The sequence below is a fragment of the Helicoverpa armigera genome, chromosome 6, assembly GCF_030705265.1.
Source record: "Helicoverpa armigera isolate CAAS_96S chromosome 6, ASM3070526v1, whole genome shotgun sequence".
In the NCBI taxonomy this organism is placed as follows: domain Eukaryota; kingdom Metazoa; phylum Arthropoda; class Insecta; order Lepidoptera; family Noctuidae; genus Helicoverpa; species Helicoverpa armigera.
In genome coordinates, this window is record NC_087125.1 from 10,594,058 (window position 1) to 10,613,333 (window position 19,276).

At 35.5% G+C, this 19,276-nt stretch overlaps 3 protein-coding genes across 3 annotated transcripts; 2 read left to right on the plus strand and 1 right to left on the minus strand.

Moving 5' to 3' along the window:
• Nucleotides 1-278: 278 nt before the first annotated feature.
• Nucleotides 279-2,878, plus strand: LOC110371125 (uncharacterized). Its single transcript, XM_021327239.3, has 7 exons — nt 279-616; nt 700-822; nt 944-1,792; nt 1,871-1,994; nt 2,253-2,419; nt 2,657-2,696; nt 2,784-2,878. The coding sequence occupies exons 1-6, from the start codon at nt 386-388 to the stop codon at nt 2,681-2,683; spliced, it is 1,521 nt and encodes a 506-aa protein (XP_021182914.3). The 5' UTR covers nt 279-385; the 3' UTR covers nt 2,684-2,696; nt 2,784-2,878.
• On the minus strand, nt 2,761-4,754 carry LOC126056698 (lipase 3). Its single transcript, XM_049850444.2, has 5 exons — nt 4,471-4,754; nt 4,151-4,334; nt 3,582-3,943; nt 3,346-3,504; nt 2,761-3,263 (listed from the first exon to the last, which is right to left on the minus strand). Exons 1-5 carry the CDS (start codon nt 4,612-4,614, stop codon nt 2,874-2,876), a joined length of 1,239 nt encoding a protein of 412 aa, XP_049706401.2. The 5' UTR covers nt 4,615-4,754; the 3' UTR covers nt 2,761-2,873.
• A 3,446-nt stretch (nt 4,755-8,200) lies between these two features.
• LOC110371056 (protein tramtrack, beta isoform) lies at nt 8,201-18,814 on the plus strand. The gene is made up of 8 exons (XM_064035127.1): nt 8,201-8,530; nt 8,618-8,809; nt 8,980-9,093; nt 9,191-9,304; nt 9,853-9,981; nt 10,262-10,607; nt 10,838-10,928; nt 16,510-18,814. The coding sequence occupies exons 1-8, from the start codon at nt 8,348-8,350 to the stop codon at nt 16,682-16,684; spliced, it is 1,344 nt and encodes a 447-aa protein (XP_063891197.1). The 5' UTR covers nt 8,201-8,347; the 3' UTR covers nt 16,685-18,814.
• The last annotated feature ends 462 nt before the right edge of the window (nt 18,815-19,276 follow it).

The following is a 19,276-nucleotide window of genomic DNA, read 5'->3' on the forward strand; positions in this document are numbered from 1 at the left end:
ATAGAATGTCATATTTGAATTTTTTTTTCTTCCATTTGCAGTGCCTGCAATTAAACATCAACGAGGTTATATAAGGTATATGTAAATAATGAAAATGTTTCATGCGTAATTAGGTACTTCTTTATTTATATTCAATAGTTGAAAATAAACATGTTAACACTAATTGAAGAACTTAGGTACGATAAAAACAGATTTCATTTTGATTTTCGATGTTGCTTTGGCTTGTGTGAGAACCTATACTTTCTCAGAAAACTTTATAAAAAAAGTAGCTTGACGTATGTACTTACATACTTGACACCATTGACACTCAATTGGCACCATCGTTTTGGATCTCAAAATTTTATGTCAACATGGAGATAAGATCGGCAAATAGTTTATCGAATGTATGAATTCAATGAATTACATAGGTCAGAGTAACTTACGACTGTGCTCACGCAACGAGGGTAAGATCAAATCATACGAGTCTTGCCGCGACGTCAGAGCATGGAGTCATGACGTGCGGGCGCGCGATCGTTACCTCAGGGAATGGATAAAGTGCGATATGCCTATTTGCGTTTTACCCACGAGCACTTTAGCCAGCTTCATGAGAACCATGACATGCAGAAGCCGAGGCAGGGTAAGAAAAATGATGAAAAAAATATTTTCTAAGATAAAAAGATTTTCACCTAAAATTGAAACCTCTGATTTTCAACTTTCCAGGCCACGCCCCGTTGTCATCCCGATTGTAAATCAAAAGTTGTGCTAGATAGCATTTGTGATTCATGTAATGCTATAAAGGAATGTTTAAAAAATGAAGAGGGTTTCGATAAGTACTTTGACGATGTGAGTAATTTTTGTGTCGCTTCTAAGTATTTTCATCTAAATCATTGTGTAGGATTGCTTAATTTATATAAGTACATAACCCAGTGATATGATAATACAACCGACATTCAAATGATTCCAGGAGGAATTTGAAACTAGCCATTGGCCTTGTGACCGATGCCTGGAGGCCCTCAAAAGCATTAAAATGCTTTGGAAAATCATTATCGAAAAGATCTTTCATGTAAATATTCCAAAAGATGAGGATCTCGCTCAGAATGAGTGTTGTCGCACAGATAGTGTGCGGTCTGTTGCAAAAGTTTGGCAAACTGAAATGGTGCAACAGGCCATGTTTGTGAGGAATATCTCACCGTACTTAACTCGTGCTATTTTCCCAATTCCCTGTTGTTGGAAAGGAAAAAAAAGCAAAAGAGAACCTCTCACATGTCCTTTTAAACCGCAAGGATATCCAGATGGTTTCCCTGAATGTAAGAAAAAATGTTCTCTGACAGATTGTAGAAAACCATGTTGCAAGAATAACAGATCAACAGACACTGATTTCATATCGAATCCTTCGGTATGCAGATCGAATAAATCGTGTTCGACGTCACAAAGTCAAAGAGTGTGCAGTAAGCACTGCGCTGCAAAAGTCAGACTGGTTGATAAACAATGTCATTGTAATGAAATTAGCGAAGAAATTAATGCTTATAAAATAAACCTCGAGAAGTTACAAGATAAATGTAATTGCCAGAAGACTGAAATAGACAAACTGAAAAAAGAAAACAGTTCCTTAAAAATTGAACTTCAAAATGTGTACAAAAATTCTTCATGGAAATCAACATTCTTTAGTCCTTTCAAAAGTGCAAGTAAGCACGATAGTGTTGCTATATTGCCTAAACCATTTGAATGTTGTACAGACGATATTCCGAATGTAAGCGAAGTCAAAGGAATTGACTCAGAAATGATAATAACAATGAAGAATTGTAAGAATGAGGTACTGAATAATACTAACGATTAAACAACTTATACTCTTTTATTGAATCATGTATTCATACAAAGTTTTAATTTTCAGACGTACAGACACATTTCTTTGTTACAAGTTTTACATAAAACTAACGACCCAGATAAAGGAGTACTTAGTAGAGAGAGCGATTGCTGTAGTAGGAAAGAAGATCCTATTGTGCTGTTAACTAAAGGTAGTCTAAATATCTAACAAAGTGTTTTAATGACATCTTAAATTATTGTTTGGTTTGCAGCTGACAAACTTGGAGAATGCCTGTATACTTGCTAGCAGTTCCTAAGCAGTTATTTCGAAACCTGAGGGAACTTACCTAGATACTTTGCTTAATTCAGAAGCATCTATGTTTCTACCCTAATCATTCTATCTCCATCCGAATTTCTATCTTTTTCAGTCTCGCCCTTTTCACGTTGAAATGTTTTATTAATAATTTCAGTGCAAAACACTTTTGGAGCTATCGTGAAACGAGAAATGGGTATAGCTTATGAGAGAAAGTTGCGTGAAAAAAAGTCTGTAATCAATGCTTCATTCCATAAAGTGAATTCTAGCAAGTCTGCGCCCTCGTGTTCCACAATCACAGATACCAGTACTGATTCACGTTGCGTAAGATTTTGATTATTTATCTTTAGACACACCTGTAGATAGTAAGCATGAATTAATTTAAAATATTATAGGATTTTCAAACCTTATCGTCTACTGACCTAGACTAGGTTATTTATTATCATTAAGTGTGACAAATAATTCCACAGTACGTTCTTGGTCTGACGACAAAATATTTTCAGTAACAGTCCTTACAATTTTCCTATAAAAACGACATTAATACCGTGCTTTACATTGCAGGACTTTCGTTTAATACATGAATCATAATTCGAGTGTACATGTAAGTACTTAACATTATATGTGCGTTACTTGACTAATTTGAATCTTTGCGAGGAAATTTATTAAAAATGGTATTTTGTTTTCGCAGGTTTAAGCAGGTGAAGATGAAAACATACATCGTTGTCAAGATAAAATTGTATTTGTATGTGTTAAGTGGCGTGAAATATAATGTGTTAGTTCATACTTCGTCTTTGAATTGTGCCATTATGTTCAATAAGCGGTTGTATATGAACTCCGTCGCATTTATGGCGAAGACGAAATCTAAATGATTGAATTTAGATAAAGGTACTCTGAAAAGACCAATTGCTGTAGGTATTTCTTTTGCCAGTTTTTTAACATCTTTAGGGGTCGATAACCAATCGTTGTCAGCGTAATGGAGGAAAACAGGAGTCCTGATATTTTGCAGATCGTACGCCGGAGGTTTGTAGGTTCCATATTTTCGTTTGTTTGTAAGCCAACCGTGGTCAAATTGTACGAATTTCCCTGACTTGTACAATTGACCGAAGTGTATGAGTTGTCTCGTTGAAGCCCCGGCTGGAGTATGACCCATAACAACTGGCAGCATTGTCTAGAATCAAGAAAGAAAAAATCTATATTTTTTTTACCTTAAATACGTCTTCATAATCTTTTTGTTGTTGAGAAATACTTACCGTATTAAGTTGTTCTGAATTAAATCCACAAATAAGGAACAAAAGGTTTGTACAAAGTGGTTGGGTGATGGCTTCTTCAATACACAAGCTCTGTCCTGCAAGTTCATTTATTTTGCCATTGGGGAGAATTTCGTTAGTCCCTAATAGTTTAAATACAATCTGGAATCACATAAAAATTAGTCAGCATCGTTCCAGATCTTAAAATTAGAGCGTGAAGATTCCTGATTGATACTTACTTCAAGAGAGTTAGTGAACGGTGCTATAGCTTTTATCAGAGGACTCTTAATATTCCCCACGTATGCTACAGGTGCTAAAGCTTGCATAGCAAGAATTTTGTTGTTATATTCAGGCCTAGTTGACATCAAAACCCAGAAAGCTGTAGTCCCTTGAGAGAAACCGATGTACTGGATCCTAGGAAGTCCAGTTTCTTTAATGACGTAATCGAACATGGCAGGAAGGTCGTAGTAACCTATTTCATGCCAGCTGAACTTCCAGAAAGAGGAAGATGTAGGTTTCAGAGAGGCATGGTTTCGGGAGTAAGTGTTCCCTCGTGCGTTGCCCATCCAGACATCGTATCCAGCGTCTGCTAAGATGTACGCTGGAAACAATGCAAGTTAGTATCACGTCAGTCTCCTTTAAATCTAGAAATTAAAAATTTTACAGAAAGGGCTTTCGAACCATTAGGCGCCATTTTACGTCTAGTAAGACGTATTAAAGCAAAGTTTCGCTAACATTATAAGTCATTTGAAAATTTAAAAAAATCATCCATGGTATTATTACGAGACAGTATAAAAAGAGTTCATACCAAGTCCTCGACCGGGGGTCATAAGCACCCATTCAGCGGAAGACGACAACAAGCCGTGTTGGAGAAAGACCACCGGCGCATTGGGTGTCTTGCCAGGTATCCTGTGCACCTCTAAAATATACTTATCTTCAGTGTACACGCGATGTATTTCGCATGGATATCCATATTTTTTTATCAACGAAAACTGTGGATAAAATGTTGAAGATTATTTGTAAGAGAAGATAAGTCAGGGATCAAATTTTTGTTTCATTCTGTGTTATTTACTTAGCGGTTATTTTAGGTGATGATTTTAGGTCACGTCATTATAATAAATAACTTACCGTGTCCAAGCGCGCGTCATCAAGTATATCCGAAGCAGTATATTTAGAATACGGAGGCAAAGAATAATTAACTAATGCTAGAACAATTTGAGGAAAACAGACTAACGCGAGGCAACACAACACGAATATCGATGAACAAACCATTTTATTTGATGATGAAGAATTTATTTTTAATTGCGAACAGTACTATCAAATTAGTTTTATAGTAAGTGAAGAGCCATCAAATGTTTTTGATAGACTGTTGACTAAAGTTAAGACAATAGTTTCATAAGGGCTAGATTATTTGATTAGCGCCGATAAGGCTGCGGTTCCACTGAGGCGGAGACGCGCGGAGCGGAAAGGAGACGTGTGGGGATCGACCAATCACATTACATGAAATCCACATCTCTTTTGCATGTACGTAATGTGATTGGTCGATCCCCATACGTCTCCTCTCCGCTCCGCGCATCTTCGCCTCAGTGGAACCGCAGCCTTAGGCCACTTTCAGGGCGATGCTCGGATATTGTTTGCTGACCCACTTATTACATTTCCTTAGATTCTTAGGGATTCCTTGATAGAATTGTTTTACAAATATTAGATTTGCACTTTTGATGATAGCTACTGTTTTTCTAAGCACTTTTGTAGATACCTAGTAAACCATAAAAGAGATTACTAGCTGTTCATGCGGTTTCACCCGCGTCTCGAGGAAACTTTTTCCTTTTCCCGGATAAAACATAGGTACAAACAAGCCCAGTTCAACGTAGATAGTGGCTAACAGTGAAATAATTATTCAAATCGGTTCAGTAGTTCCGGAGCCTATTCGATTATAGGGATGATTTATATTAGGCTGGGCCGTGTCCGGGGCGTGGCGTGTACGTGGCTGGTACGGGGCACGGACGTGAAACGTTACATACATTTTGTATGAAGTAAAAGCCCGGACACGGCCCGGCCGCGGCCCGTCCGGGCCACAAACGACGCTCGTCATACAAAATAGAGAAATATACCTATCTATAATATTTTTTTTGAACACCAATTACCTATCTGCATAATATTCAAAAGTAAGTATGTAGGTAGTACCTAAGTTCATTTAAAAAATGTTAGGTTCAATATTTCGAAACCCGCCTATTTATAGTTCATGGTCACTGAATTTATACCATTATACGTATCAAAAATTAAAAGATAAAAATAGATACTTATTATGATTAATCTTTGATTTATTCTTATCTAGAAGTAGGTACATAGTAGTTTGTTTATCACGGTATTGGCTTATTCAAATAAGACAATGACATGCCGGCTGACTGAAACTTAACCAATAAATAAATAAAAGAAATTCAACAATTTGCTATCAATTCTCTGTTTTATAATTATTTAGGGGAAATATGTTAAAATTACTAAAAAACATACTTAGTCATTATTTTGTAGCAGTGGCGGCGTAGCATCGGGTGGTACCCGGGGCGGACTACCTATTGAGCACCCCCCCCCAAAAAAAAGGACAAAATATAATCACGGACTAAAATTGAAAATTAAAGTATTTAAAAATCGTGTAGAAATCATTCATGGTGCTTTTTGCTACGTTTAACATAAAGAAACCGGAGATAGATCACTGCAAACTTATAAAGCGCTAGCGAAGCAAGCCCGTAATTTTTGAGTTTTGGGACATAATAGAATCCAAACATGTTTTACAAAAACCAGTGTCGAGTGAAAAAACCGCGAGCGCAGCGAGCGCGAAATTTTTGAGTTTTGGAACAATAAAGTACTAAACCAGTTTTAAAAAAAAGCACTGTAAAGAGAAGAAGCCGCGAGCGTAGCGAGCGACAAATTTTAGATTTTTGGGACGCAATGATACATAAAGGAATTGTTATTGAAAGCCGCGAGCGCAGCGAGCGCGAAATTTTTGAGTCTTGGTACACAAACAAAAATACTCAAACAAGTTTGAGAAAAACCAGTGGAAAGCCAAAAAGCTGCGAGAGCAGCATGTGTGAAATTTTTTGACTGACTCAAGAGCGCAGAATAAACCAGAAATTATGTGAAAACTGCGAGCGAAGCGAGCGGATTTTTTTTATTCCTTTGAGGAATTAATTTGAGTAATTAGGTAAAATCAAGAAAAGAGGGGTGACAGCCGGCCTGGTACCCCTCTCAGTGCCGCTTCGACGTCTGCCTCGTTTGCTCATGCACTGTTGTAGTTTTGTTTAAAATTTGAAAAGCGTGCAGTGACTGGTAGTGAACCTAGGCTTTGCAGATTAGAATGGCACCCTCAGTGACTTGTCCCTTCTGCCTGCGCCATCCTGGTCGTGCAGATACCTATGTGCCGACCGAGATGGCACCCCCCGAGACGTGGCACCCGGGGCGGACCGCCCCCTCCGCCCCCCCCTTACGCCGCTACTGTTTTGTAGGTAAAAAGAGAAAAATACTTTGAGCTCTTTCTTATCATTTATTCAATACTAGCTTCTGCCAGCGGTTTCACCCGCATCCCGTGGGAACTACTTCCCGTACCTACCAGGATAAAAAGTAGATAGCCTTCCTCGATATGTGGGCTATCTAACACTGAAATAAATTTTCAAATCGGACCAGTAGTTCATGAGATTAGCGCGTTCAAACAAACAAACTCTTCAGCTTTATAATATTAGTATAGATAATTTGTCAGTGATCTTCATAATTTATCATAACTACATACTTAGTTATTAATATACATAGTTTATAATTGATAAGATGGAATATTTCGAAATGCAGTTTTAAGTAATTAGCTACCTATATCAGATTGAGGATCAGGGTTAAAAGATAAATAAAGATAAACATGATTTGTGGACTACCATGCTTGCGACATAAAACCTACTGAAAAAGCTACCTACTAGTCGTTTTCGCGATTTCACCCGCGTTCCGTGTGAACTGCTACCCGAAAAAATGTTTCCTATTTCACTGATGGAAAGCTACACTCTTCCCTATGAGTAGTTTCGGAGACTTTAGAGTAGGTACAAATAAACAAAAAATCATTTTTACTATAATAAACTAATACAATAAATAACATAATACATTTATGTACTGTCAAACACACGAATAGGTAGTTCGTGGGTTTACTTTAGGTGCCTATACGCAGAGTAGGTACGTACAAGAAGCATTCAACGTATACCTAATAATATATTTTTTTGTAGGTAGTAGCTCAGTACCAAACTACGTAATAAATGGGCAGTTCTACTTACCTCGGATCGACTGATGAAATAATAATTACATTTATACAGGAAATATACCTACCTACAGCCATATATAAGTTACTCTATATCTACAACTTCGATTTTTTGGCGAAAGGCAAAATGTAAAATAACATTTCCCTCCATTTTCAAACGGGCCGCCACACTCCATTTTTAATTTCGACGCTGTTTGGTAAATGGTCTTTTAGTCAAAATTTTATTAAGTCTATGAGATTTTAAAATGTAGTTTCGAAGTATCGCGAAAGCTGGTTAAAAATCTATGCAGTACAACATAGCTTGTTTTTGTTGAATTTTTGAAGTTTAATGCTTGTTTATTTTTTAATTAGGTAAAAGAGAAGAACAACAATATAAGAAAAGTAATAGACGCGGCTCAAAAAATGGTAACTATGAGAGATTCACCTTATAAATAGCTAAATAAATAAAATGATACAAAACTTGAATTTGATGCTATAAACATAAACCATTCATATTCAAAATATTTCACAAAAAGTGAATAGGTAGTTTTATGGACGTTTTTTTTTTTATTGTACTGGTAACATAGCTCAATTACAATTATTTATCTGTGGCATTGTTTTCTTTCAATTTCAATCAAAGCAATTTTGCGTCGTTTCGTTGATATAATTTTCTATTATTTATTTTGCTTTATTAGATTTAACTAAGAAAATTTGCCTATGGTAACGTAGCGAGACATAATGGCGAATCAGGAAATCAGTTTGAAATGGAATGGCTATCAGAGCAACATTCTGTTCAATGTAAAAGAGTTGTACAAAGACGAAGGCTTGTCGGACGTGACTCTGGTGTCTGAGGGCCACAGTTTTAAGGCTCATAAAGTGATACTGTCGGCGAATAGTTCAGTTTTCAGGACCATATTTCAGGTAACAGAGTATACATGTGTCAAATTGCCTTTATATGGATTCCCTACGCAAAGTTTTTGGTCTAACGCCCACACGTTTTTTTCGTAGCAAAACCCCCACAAGGATCCAATTATAGTGCTTCATGACATCAGTACGGCCTCTCTGCGGACGCTGCTGACGTTCATGTACAACGGGGAGGTGAATGTGACTGAAGAATTTCTACCAATACTGTTAAAAACTGCAGAAACGTTAAGAATTTGCGGTTTATCTACAGGCAGTGAGGTTTCACGAGAAGATGAGGTAAGATTCATATTGTTTTATTTACAAATATATTAATAACTGTTCCATCATGTCAAATCAAGTGGTCAGTGGGTTGTCTTAGGTAAAGTCGCAAGATTGCACTTGGTAGAAATATACTATTCTCAGTACATTAGTAACAAGTTTAACAACAATTAAATGTTTTTTTCTAGAAAACATCAGCAAGCTCTTTACCTAAAAAGCGTAAGAAAAGTGAACATGAAGATAGCAACAGTAAATGCAAGAAATGTGTATCTGTACAGGGCCGACAAGATGTTGCTCAAAATGTAAGGTTTATTTGAATCTAATTTAAATGAAAATGTTCAAATATGGATATTATAAGAACAGTTCTCATGAAAAAATCTTATTGTTTAAATATTTCAGAACCTAGTGCCAAAGTTAGAGCCAGCGGAATCACCACTTACGGACTATTCCGGAGATAATACAAATGAAACTGATATAGCATTGCTTGACGATGTTGCTGAGAAGAAGCAAAATGTAAGATCTTTTCTCCATGTTAAAGATATACTAAGACGAAAGTCGCACCATGTAATTATAACGACAACCAATCCATAACCAGTTGTATGCCGTCCATGCTTGACAACTGAAAATGGTCCAGTTATTGTTAAAATTAAAAGGTGAAACTCACCGTGAGTGTAATAACAATCCATCCTGCTAAGTTCATTGCATATTACCTTTTTTTGTACATTGTAGGTATCCCAGAAGATACTAAACATAGTTCTTTAAATGCAAATTGAAAAAATAAATAAAAATAATACAAGCTGTTTGTCCTAGGTTCTACCTGTATTCTGAGGCTACTTGTCTTCCCGCATCCAAATTAAAAGTGGCTGTTACTGTATTTAGGCTCTAGACAAACTTACAAAATTTCAGTTATCAGTTTTGGCATTTAAAACCTGACATTAGTGTTGCAGTACTTATTACTATAATTTTATTCTTCAACAGACTTCTTTATTAGTTCCTAGTCCAGATATGTCTCATGATGTAGCTATGTAGGTAATATAAAAATTTATATCTTTACTTTTCAGAAAGGTTCAGGAGCAACCAAGAAGAGGAAAAGAGCAGAACAAGACAACAACAATAAGTGCAAGAAGTGTTTACCTACGGTTGATTCTGAAACAGTTCACAAAATTAGCTCTGACAATGGAAAGCAATCTGTAAGTACAACATTTTACTGTACTGTATAGTGTAAGTATTAATGATCTGTTATAAGCAAGGACAAATGTGGTCACAGTTCACTTGCATTCCACTGGAAACTTGTCCTGTACTTAGACAAAATATACCCTCTGTGATAGTGAAGCTTCTTAACAGTATACCTTTTCTAATTGGTTCAGTAGTTCCAGAGCATTTAGGGTATAAAAAAATATTTCCTCTTTATCATATTAGTACAAGAATGTGGTACCTATAAAACATTTTAGGTATGATTTCTAATTTCAGAATGTAGTCCTCAAAATTGAGCCCATAGAATCACCCCTTACTGATTATTCAGGAGAAAATACAAATGACACAGATATTGCTTTACTGGAAGACACTTCCGATAAGAAACAGATTAGTGCTGAAAATTGTCTCAACAAGAAGGCGTACATGCTTAGTGACAGAATTGATAAGAGTGAAGTAAGCAGTACTCAGCCTTGTTTAAATGAAAAAATTAACAGCAGTGATGCATCCGATGAAATTATTGAAATAGACAAGGAAGTTGAAAATGTACTGCAGAGTGGAACTAGAATTGAATCGCTGAGCATAAAAACTGAGAATCTAAATTTGGTGAATACTGATGCTAAAGGTAATTTTAATACATATTTAGAATAGATGTTGTTTGTTTTCCTGTTTAAATCAAATAGGAGTCTGATTTTCCTGAGACAGGTAACGGATTGAATGTAATTATATGTATATCAAAACAACAAAATTTTAGTCAATGAATTAGTCTCAAAATTTTGATTAATATCTTTTTTCAGGTGTATTTTTTTTATTGTTTAACTCTTTATAATGTAACATGTATTCCTGTTTTTGCAGATCCATCATTTCCCTGTCCGTTTTGTCCACGTGTTTACAACAGTTGGGGGTACAGACGGAGACATGTGAAATCTAGACATGTTACTAACAGGTAATTTTATTGATTTCTCAAGTTTTGGGTTGGGAATAAGATTTTTTGACTAATCAATCAACTACGTATCACTAAAAGGTAAAATAAAACTACTTTTTTTTTTCAATGTATCATATTATGCCTCTCAGGGGCTTATCAAGCTCATAAAATAAGTGGTAACATCCACCGGAACATCCATACATAACGAAGTACATAAAGGGCACATAGGGGTATTACATAAGGGATTATTTAATTTTTTTTTAATCATTTATTCATTTATCGAAGTTCACATTAAACAACATTATTTCTTAAAATCTAGACATATGTGCTAACATTATAATTGCTTGAACTAGGTTAAACCTGTGTCTCAAGCGAAAAGAGACCTTATTTGCTAATATGACAACATAAATTGACAATCTAATATACAAAAAATTAAATAGCTAAACATCGATTAAAATACATACTTTGCTTATACCTAATACTTATTTATTATTGTTTGCGTTTGCAGTTTCATTTACACACTTTAAGTAGGTCTTCCGTGTTATCATAAGACAGGCTTTGCAGATAATTACGAACACTTTTTCTGCATTTAAAGTAGTTAAGGCTATAAATGCTTAGTTCACTATTTAGTTTATTGTACAGAAATGAGCCTAAAAATCTAAAGAATCTATTCGTATACACATATTTTGAGGTGGAGTTTGAACTGCAAACTATATCCTTACGTCTTTTGTTTATAATGTTAGGATTGTAGGAAAGCTGAGAGTGTTGTGTTAGTATTGCGTGCATGATAAATAATTGCCTGACAGTTAAAACATTGCAAGATTTATATAGCTGATCTGTGGGAAAGAGGAAAGGACGAAAGTAAGCTACTTTTAAAAGTGCTCTCTGGGCTCGTTCGAGAGGAAGCATTGTAGTTTTTGGTGCTCCTCCCCAAGAAGTAATACAATACGTAAGGATGGATTGACAAAGGGCCAGATAAATTTGCGTAACTAGCTTATTGTCTGCGATTGTGCGTAGTTTTTTAAAAACAAACATTAATTTCCGTACTCTAGACACCAAGCTCTCGATGTGTTGTTTGAAGGAAAGAGTATCGTCAATTATAACACCCAGATATTTAATATTATTTGTTTTAAGGACTATAGGACAATGACATGAGTTGATTAACGGATCACTACATTGATGTGCATATAGATGCGTGTTAGTATTTTTATTTTGACTTCTGCGCATAGAAAAGTGCATAAATTTAGTTTTATCAACATTTAGGGTTAGTAGATTGTTTTTAAGCCAGTTAGTGACAATATTAAAACCTTTTTGTGCGCTTTTGTAGAGTTCCTCAGTAGTTTTCGCAGTAAATAATAGCGCTGTGTCGTCGGCATAAGATATTATTTTTTCGTTTTCTATATCCAGATTACATAGGTCATTTATGTAAATAAGAAATAGGGTAGGGGCCAAAATGCTGCCTTGCGGAACACCGAAAGCATGGTTTTTTAGGTTATCACTTATGGTCGTATCGATTCGAACGCATTGACAACGATTATTTAAGTAATCTGCTATTAGTTTTAGCTGTGTGCCTCGAATTCCTACCGCCTCTAGTTTGTATAAAAGCAGGGGAATTGATACAGTATCAAAAGCTTTTGCTAGGTCAATGAAGATTGCTAAGCTTTGGTTCCCCTTGCCAAGTTCTTCTGTGACGTAGTCGGTCAGGGTATGTACCGCATTTGCTGTGGATAATTTAGATCTAAAGCCGAATTGCATAGGTGATAGTAAACCGTGTTTTTCCAAGTAGTTGACTAGTCTAGTGTTAATAATTTTTTCTAGTACTTTGGATATCGAAGGAAGTATTGATATTGGTCTATAATTACTTATTTGATCTTTGTTTCCTGATTTGAAAATAGGGATTACTACTGCTTTTTTTAGAAATTCAGGAAATACACCATCTGAGAGGCATAGACGAAATATATACGTTAAGGGGGGCACCAGAATATGCTTGAACCTTTTTAATATTTTATTGCTTATATTATCCCAGCCAACTGCAGTATCATCTTTCAGTCCTGAAATAATTCGCGTGATTTCGTGTGTATCAGGGTCAAGCATACCAAAAGATTTATCACTCGTGGTTAAGTGTTGAATGCGCGATGCTTGTATGACCGTTGAATGTGGGATCTGCTCAGCAAGGATTTTCCCCACGTTTACAAAATAGTTATTTACATTGTTAGCTGACAAAAGCGGTGAAGTATCATGAAACAGTAAACTTGAGATTGATTCACGCTGTTTTGATAAATAAGTGACGTTTTTTATGTGTTGCCATAATGATTTGGTATTGGTACCTGCTTTCTGCAATTCATTTTTATCGTAGTTAGTTTTTAGTCGTTTTAAGAGGTTGTTGCAAAAATTTCGATACCTCTTATATGTTATTTGGAGTATTAAATTATCAGGTGATCGCTTTGTTCTTTGATGAAGTTTGTCCCTGTGTCTAATACAACGGATGAGTCCAGGTGTGATCCAAGGTTTGATATTCTGCAGTTTTTTATTGTTTGTCATAATAGTCGTATTGTGTAATATAGCTTGCTGGACATTTTTTATTAAGTACGATAAAGATGAATTTGCGTCATCAGCATTATAAATTGGACTAAAATCAATGCTGCGTAAATCATTTTCAAGATTGTTTATGTTTAATTTAGTTTTTGTCTGTGTTCGATTTAGCTTAGGGGGCATTAAATCTAGTGTTAGTAGGACAGCATGATGATCGGTAATCGTTGAATTAGTAACAAGTGTTATGTAATGTAAACTAGATTTAATCATCATATGATCTAAGCAAGAGCCACTCTGATGTGTGGGCAGAGTATGAGCAGGTAGGAACCCTAGGTATGAGCAAAGGTTAAGGTAGTTTTGTGTTCCGACATCACAGTTGTTAGAGCCTATGTTGATATTTAGATCACCGGTTAGTATAATGTTTTTGAATGGAATTAATGCTTCACAAGTCTGGTTTAAAGAATAAAGGAAGGGATCCAGGTTTTTAAAGGAAGGGGATCTATATATAGCTAAAATTGCTGTAGTACTTCCTATTTTTATAACTAAGCAGTTACAGTCTTCAAGGTCTGGTTCTTCGACAGTGATCTGTAGCGATTCCTTGGCGTAAACTACGACGCCGTCGTTTTGGTTATAACTTTTTTTACTATAGAAAGAGTGATATCCGGGAATAAAAGGGAGATTTCCATTTCTGTTTGATAACCAGCATTCGGTTAGCACTATTATATCACAAGTCAGGTTAAGGGTATGCAGGAAGGTATTGAAACTGTCTATATTCTTATATATACTACGAATATTTTGGGTTAGTACTGTTAATGAGCTTTGAAAGTCAGAGAGATATTGTTTGCAGTCCTCAACATTGCATGCTTTGGTCATAGTTGAAAAACTATTATCTATTTCCATAATTAAACTATCCATATTATAATAATACTTAAACGTTAAGTTCTAAAGTGGTTAAATATTATGTGACGCTCTCAGGCGCCTTCATAGTCGATTGAGTTGATGTATCTAAATTCGGCAGCTTTTCTAGCCGGGCAATCGATATCTCCGGTTTTATGATTACCTGGTTTTTTGAAGCGTAGGCACGTAGCGCATCTTGGAGAATCATTTTTCTTAGTGCACTCCTTGATTGAATGTCCCTCTTCACCACAGTGTCCGCAAACCGGGGCAGTATTTTTGCATGTCTTAGCCGCGTGACCGTACTGCTGACAGATGTAACATCTAGTTATTAATGTGAAGTCTCTTACCTGGCAGGATGTCCAGTTTATAAAGACTCGATCTTGGGTGATGAGGGCTTTTCGTATGACCGCTGATACTTCTAAGATCAAGTTATGATTATCTGTATCTCTTCTGCCAGATTTGTGGCTTAGCTTTATTGAGGACAAAAATGTTTCTCTGGACATGGATGGGACTTTATCGACTACGTTTTGTTCAAAGATGCAGTTGTATACTTCACTTTCTGCCATTGATGAGGGAACTCCTATTATTATTATGCGGGGCTTCCGCTTTTGTGGTTCGTTGACGGTGAGGCCTGAGTTTGCATGCTGGACAGTGTGCTTTAGTTTTTCGAGGTCATCCTTGGTCTCAGTGCTGATAATCACGCCGCCATTTCGGACTTTACGGACTCCTCGGACTTTCAGCTTCATTTCTTCAGGGCACACGATTTTCTGGACCAGGTTTCTAGTTTCATCGCTCGTCTTTGAGTTATCGCTCGGATAAATCGCCAATGCGCTATGTTTAATTGGACGAACGAAGCTGTTGGACCCTTTCTTCACCATATCCGCAAAGGAAGTGCTTTCAGAAATTGGTTTTGTACAGGACTCTTTTATTGCATTCTTGATTTCTGCAGCTAGTGTATCTGTCAGGGCTTGTTTTTCGTTCAGGGCTTGGAGAGAGTGATGCGTTTGTACGGCCTTTTGTTTTAGGGACTGGTACTGAAGGACTAGATGAGCTACATTATTTCCCACTTTTCGGCAGAGGTTACTCACTCTTAATTTTTGTTCTGAGTTAAGCTTGCCTTCGGAAGTAATAATGCAGACCTCGTTTAGGCTTTGTTCAATGTACCCCATCCAGTTGTGCAATTCAGGCGTTGAGATGATCTCCACTTTCTCTATTGGCTCTCGGCCGGGGGATTGGGCTGGTGTTGGTGTCGGTGGTGGAGAGCGGCGCGTTAGCCCGCTTCGGTTGAAGGGGCTGCTATCCATTATGATTTTGTGTAAAGTCACTTCTTGTCCATTCTTTGAAGTTCACTCAATTTAAACACTCAAACATTAGATGTACTAGAATATGTAGGAGGTATGTACATTTATAAGTTCGCTTAGTCACTAAAGTAGGCCACGATTAAAAATTGTCAATTTATGTAAAAAATATTTACGCTAACGAGCACGACTGTATGCGTCTACGACACATCTCTATCTCCTCCTTAATGGAGTACATAAGGAGGAATGCATGTTATTCTACACTAGTTGTTTTACCATGGTTACACTCCCGTCCTGGAGATATGTAGTTATGTATGTTACTCGAAAAATAGTGTAGCTTTTCAATAGTGAATGAATTTTTCAAATCGTTTCTGTAGAGCCTTTTGGACGAACAAAAAAAAGAATGTTTTCTTTTACCTAGTCATTTATTTATTTTCAAACATATATTTTACATTTTTAAATATTAAATATAAAAATAAAAAACATTTAAAAATATAAAAAATGCTTGTGCACTATAATGTCTTGCGCAGCTGGCTGATCTCCTTATATGAGGACAGCCGCTGTGGCCGAAATCGGCCTTGGACGTATTATTATAGAATAGCTTTTGCTTCGTTCGCGTGGAATAGTGACTTCCGGCAGATTTTTGGTTTAACCATTAGATTGCGCTGTATGTTCGGAATAAATTTTATTTTTGGTAATAAAAACTATCCATGTCCTTTCTCAAGTTCCAAACTATGTCCGTGCCAAATTTCACACAAATTGGTTCTGTAGTTTAGTCGTGAAGAAAAGACAGATAGACATACTTACTTTCGCATTTATAATACCAGTTTGTATTTAAAATCCTGAATCCGCTTATTTCCTTACTTAATTCCCAGGCTATCATGCAAGTGGTGCGTGTCCGTCCTGCCGTCGACGGGCGCGTGGTACACGCACGCGACGCGCGCGCACGGCGTGGCGCACGAGGAGGCGCGCAACTCGCTCGTCGTCATGGTGGAGGCCCACGCCGTGCTCACGCTCGCCGAGCCCAACGTCACGCAGCTGCTCGTCTGAGCTCAGGTATGGTATATCTAGCTAGCTAGACCATCCCCACATATAGGCACGGATTGTCAAAGAAGTCCTTAAGGAGTGACTTAAGTAACCATTAAATGTCTAAGTACGGGGATAAGTGTATCTGTGGTTGCATTGATGACGCATATTTATAGATTTTATGAGTTTATTTGGGACAAAGTTTTTGAGATTGATTTGGTCTCAAAGTCGAAGAAATGTTTTTTAAGCATTAAGCATTTTATGTTTAAAAAACATTTATTCTTTCATTCGTATTGTTAAAATTGCAAAAAGGAAATTAATAACAAATGAATTTAAACTTCCATTGTCGTTCTTATAGAAGTAATGTATGTATGTGACAGAATTTACAACATATTATATTTATGCCAATTGTACTTTTGTTAATTCTATTTTTATGATCAAGCTGACACTGGCATAATATGTGTTTCATTTGACTTGTTCTCAAGATTCTTTTTTGTTATTTTGAGCATTAATGCATATAGCCACAGACTTAGATAAATATAGAGACGACAAGGTAATGTTTGTTAATTTCTTATCTTCATTGTCACACCACAGTCCTTTGTCAATCGTGCTAGATTTTTGTATCGATATGAGTGTTGATTCATTTCCAATAGTTTTTCTACTATGTTAATGTAAAAATGTCACATTCTAGCACAGTAACTTATTGTAAGTTTTTTTTTATTGCACAGTGAGATAACTTCTGGTCTTCTTTTTGTCATAAAGTAGCATAATATAAGTACCTTACGGCCAGTCCAAGCATTGTTTGACAGTTAAATGGTCAGTAATATACACTTGTTTTATTTCTGCACTAATTTTAAGTAATGGTAACTTTTTGTCTCTGGTTTTTCCATAGTGAGCGGGGTTGTTTTTTAAATTTTTAATTTACTGTATGTTTATGGAAATGGAATGTTGAGGTATTTCAAGAACAATAATGTAGTTGCGATTTTAATTTGCCTTTCATCAGTCACATTGGATTATTTGTTAATCTGGTTGACCACAGACTTATAAATGTTTAGACAACAATTTTGAATTTACTTTTGTATGTTCTGTGTCACTCAGTATAAAAAAAATTTGAAAGGCATATTAAAATATTAAGGTTAACTTTTCTAATTATCTATATTTTGTTTGTATTTATTGTTTAAATTATTGTAATAGGTATGTGATGATCTCAAAGTTATGAAGTCACGGTTTTCTAGTATCGTAAGCGCCATAATAAATTGCTTAAAAATAAATATTTTACGTACATTTTTGTATTCTAAGTCACTATTTGCACCGGATTTAGTACTAAATTATAATATTTGGAAAAAAATATTAAATTAGGTCTAGTATAACTTTAATCTTCGACATTGCTAGTTTATGATACAAGCCAGTCAATGATTCTTAATCAAAGCTGTTTGGCTAAACCCTAACGAAAGGTTTGAAGCAGTATAATTAGGAATACCCATTAAATGGAAACATAATGTAAAGTCCCGATACCGCAAAATCGATATAGTTTCTGAGAATTAAGTTCTCATTGCTAAGAAAGGTTCCGTAGCATTTTCCTGCTGCAATTTAAGCAATTCTAAAAACTTGATGACGTACTAATTTGGCTCATAAAAATATTTGAAATACTCCGAATATCATCGCATCGGGGGTTTTTGTACGGTCAAGTTATTTTCCAACGTAAGTGGGAGAGATGGATCGGGAAATATTTAAGCATAAAATGGTTTTTAAGCGGTATCGGTACAAAATAAAAAAAGTTTTTCACACTTGAACTATCTATTACATTTGTAACACATTGACTGAATTCATAGAGCTTAAGGTTTAATATAGAACGTAATAAATACTTGATATTTTTATAACCCTTTTAATGTATTTCACTAATTTAATAACTAGCTTTAAGTCAATTAATATTCGGCAATAACTATAGGATGTGATTTCAAGAGATTAGCGAGAGAATTTCGGAAATTTAATATTCGATTAGAAATTATGTGTGGCCTAAATTTAAAAAGAAAATATATATGGAAATGAGATTAAAAATAAAAAAGTAGAAGTATATTTTGGTACTTTATTGTATTAACTATATTTGTTCCAAGTGATTTTATAATGTAAGGCAGTTGTATGTGGTCGGAAAAATTGAAATATTTTGTGGTGTGTTTCGTACTAAAATGAAGCGATTTCACGAGCAACTCTTGGTAAACAATTTTCTTTGTCACTGTACATCTTAAAACGGCCTAGGTTTTATTTTTAGTCGTAACAACGACCTTTAAATTAACATTAACACTTATTAATAATAATGTCCACATTAAAAATATAATTATTTAAAAAAATGCTACAGTGTAGTTGCAAAATTAAGGATGGTTCCAAAAGCAAGGAACAATTACATATTTGTTTAAATATAAATAAAAGTTTAAATAAACATATCACACTGTACAAATTATTCGATCGAGCTTTTAAAGTAATAACAGTGAGCTTATAAGCATAATGAAACATACCTACTGTATCTATTTATTTGTTAGTTCTTATAATTATGTATATGAGCGATACATTTAATCACTTATCTAACGTTAAACCTTCTTTCTTACATTTACTACTTAA

Bases quoted from the DNA above. Each gene is read 5' to 3' on its own strand.
- LOC110371056 (XM_064035127.1), top strand. From the start codon at position 8,348: ATGGCGAATCAGGAAATCAGTTTGAAATGGAATGGCTATCAGAGCAAC. The intron at 9,305-9,852 runs GTAAGATCTTTT...TTTACTTTTCAG, and splicing joins TTGCTGAGAAGAAGCAAAAT to AAAGGTTCAGGAGCAACCAA. The intron at 9,982-10,261 runs GTAAGTACAACA...TTCTAATTTCAG, and splicing joins CTGACAATGGAAAGCAATCT to AATGTAGTCCTCAAAATTGA.
- LOC126056698 (XM_049850444.2), bottom strand. From the start codon at position 4,614: ATGGTTTGTTCATCGATATTCGTGTTGTGTTGCCTCGCGTTAGTCTGT. The intron at 4,335-4,470 runs GTAAGTTATTTA...TTTTATCCACAG, and splicing joins ATGACGCGCGCTTGGACACG to TTTTCGTTGATAAAAAAATA. The intron at 3,264-3,345 runs GTAAGTATTTCT...TCTTGATTCTAG, and splicing joins ATTCAGAACAACTTAATACG to ACAATGCTGCCAGTTGTTAT.
- LOC110371125 (XM_021327239.3), top strand. From the start codon at position 386: ATGAATTCAATGAATTACATAGGTCAGAGTAACTTACGACTGTGCTCA. The intron at 823-943 runs GTGAGTAATTTT...AAATGATTCCAG, and splicing joins TCGATAAGTACTTTGACGAT to GAGGAATTTGAAACTAGCCA. The intron at 1,995-2,252 runs GTAGTCTAAATA...TAATAATTTCAG, and splicing joins TATTGTGCTGTTAACTAAAG to TGCAAAACACTTTTGGAGCT.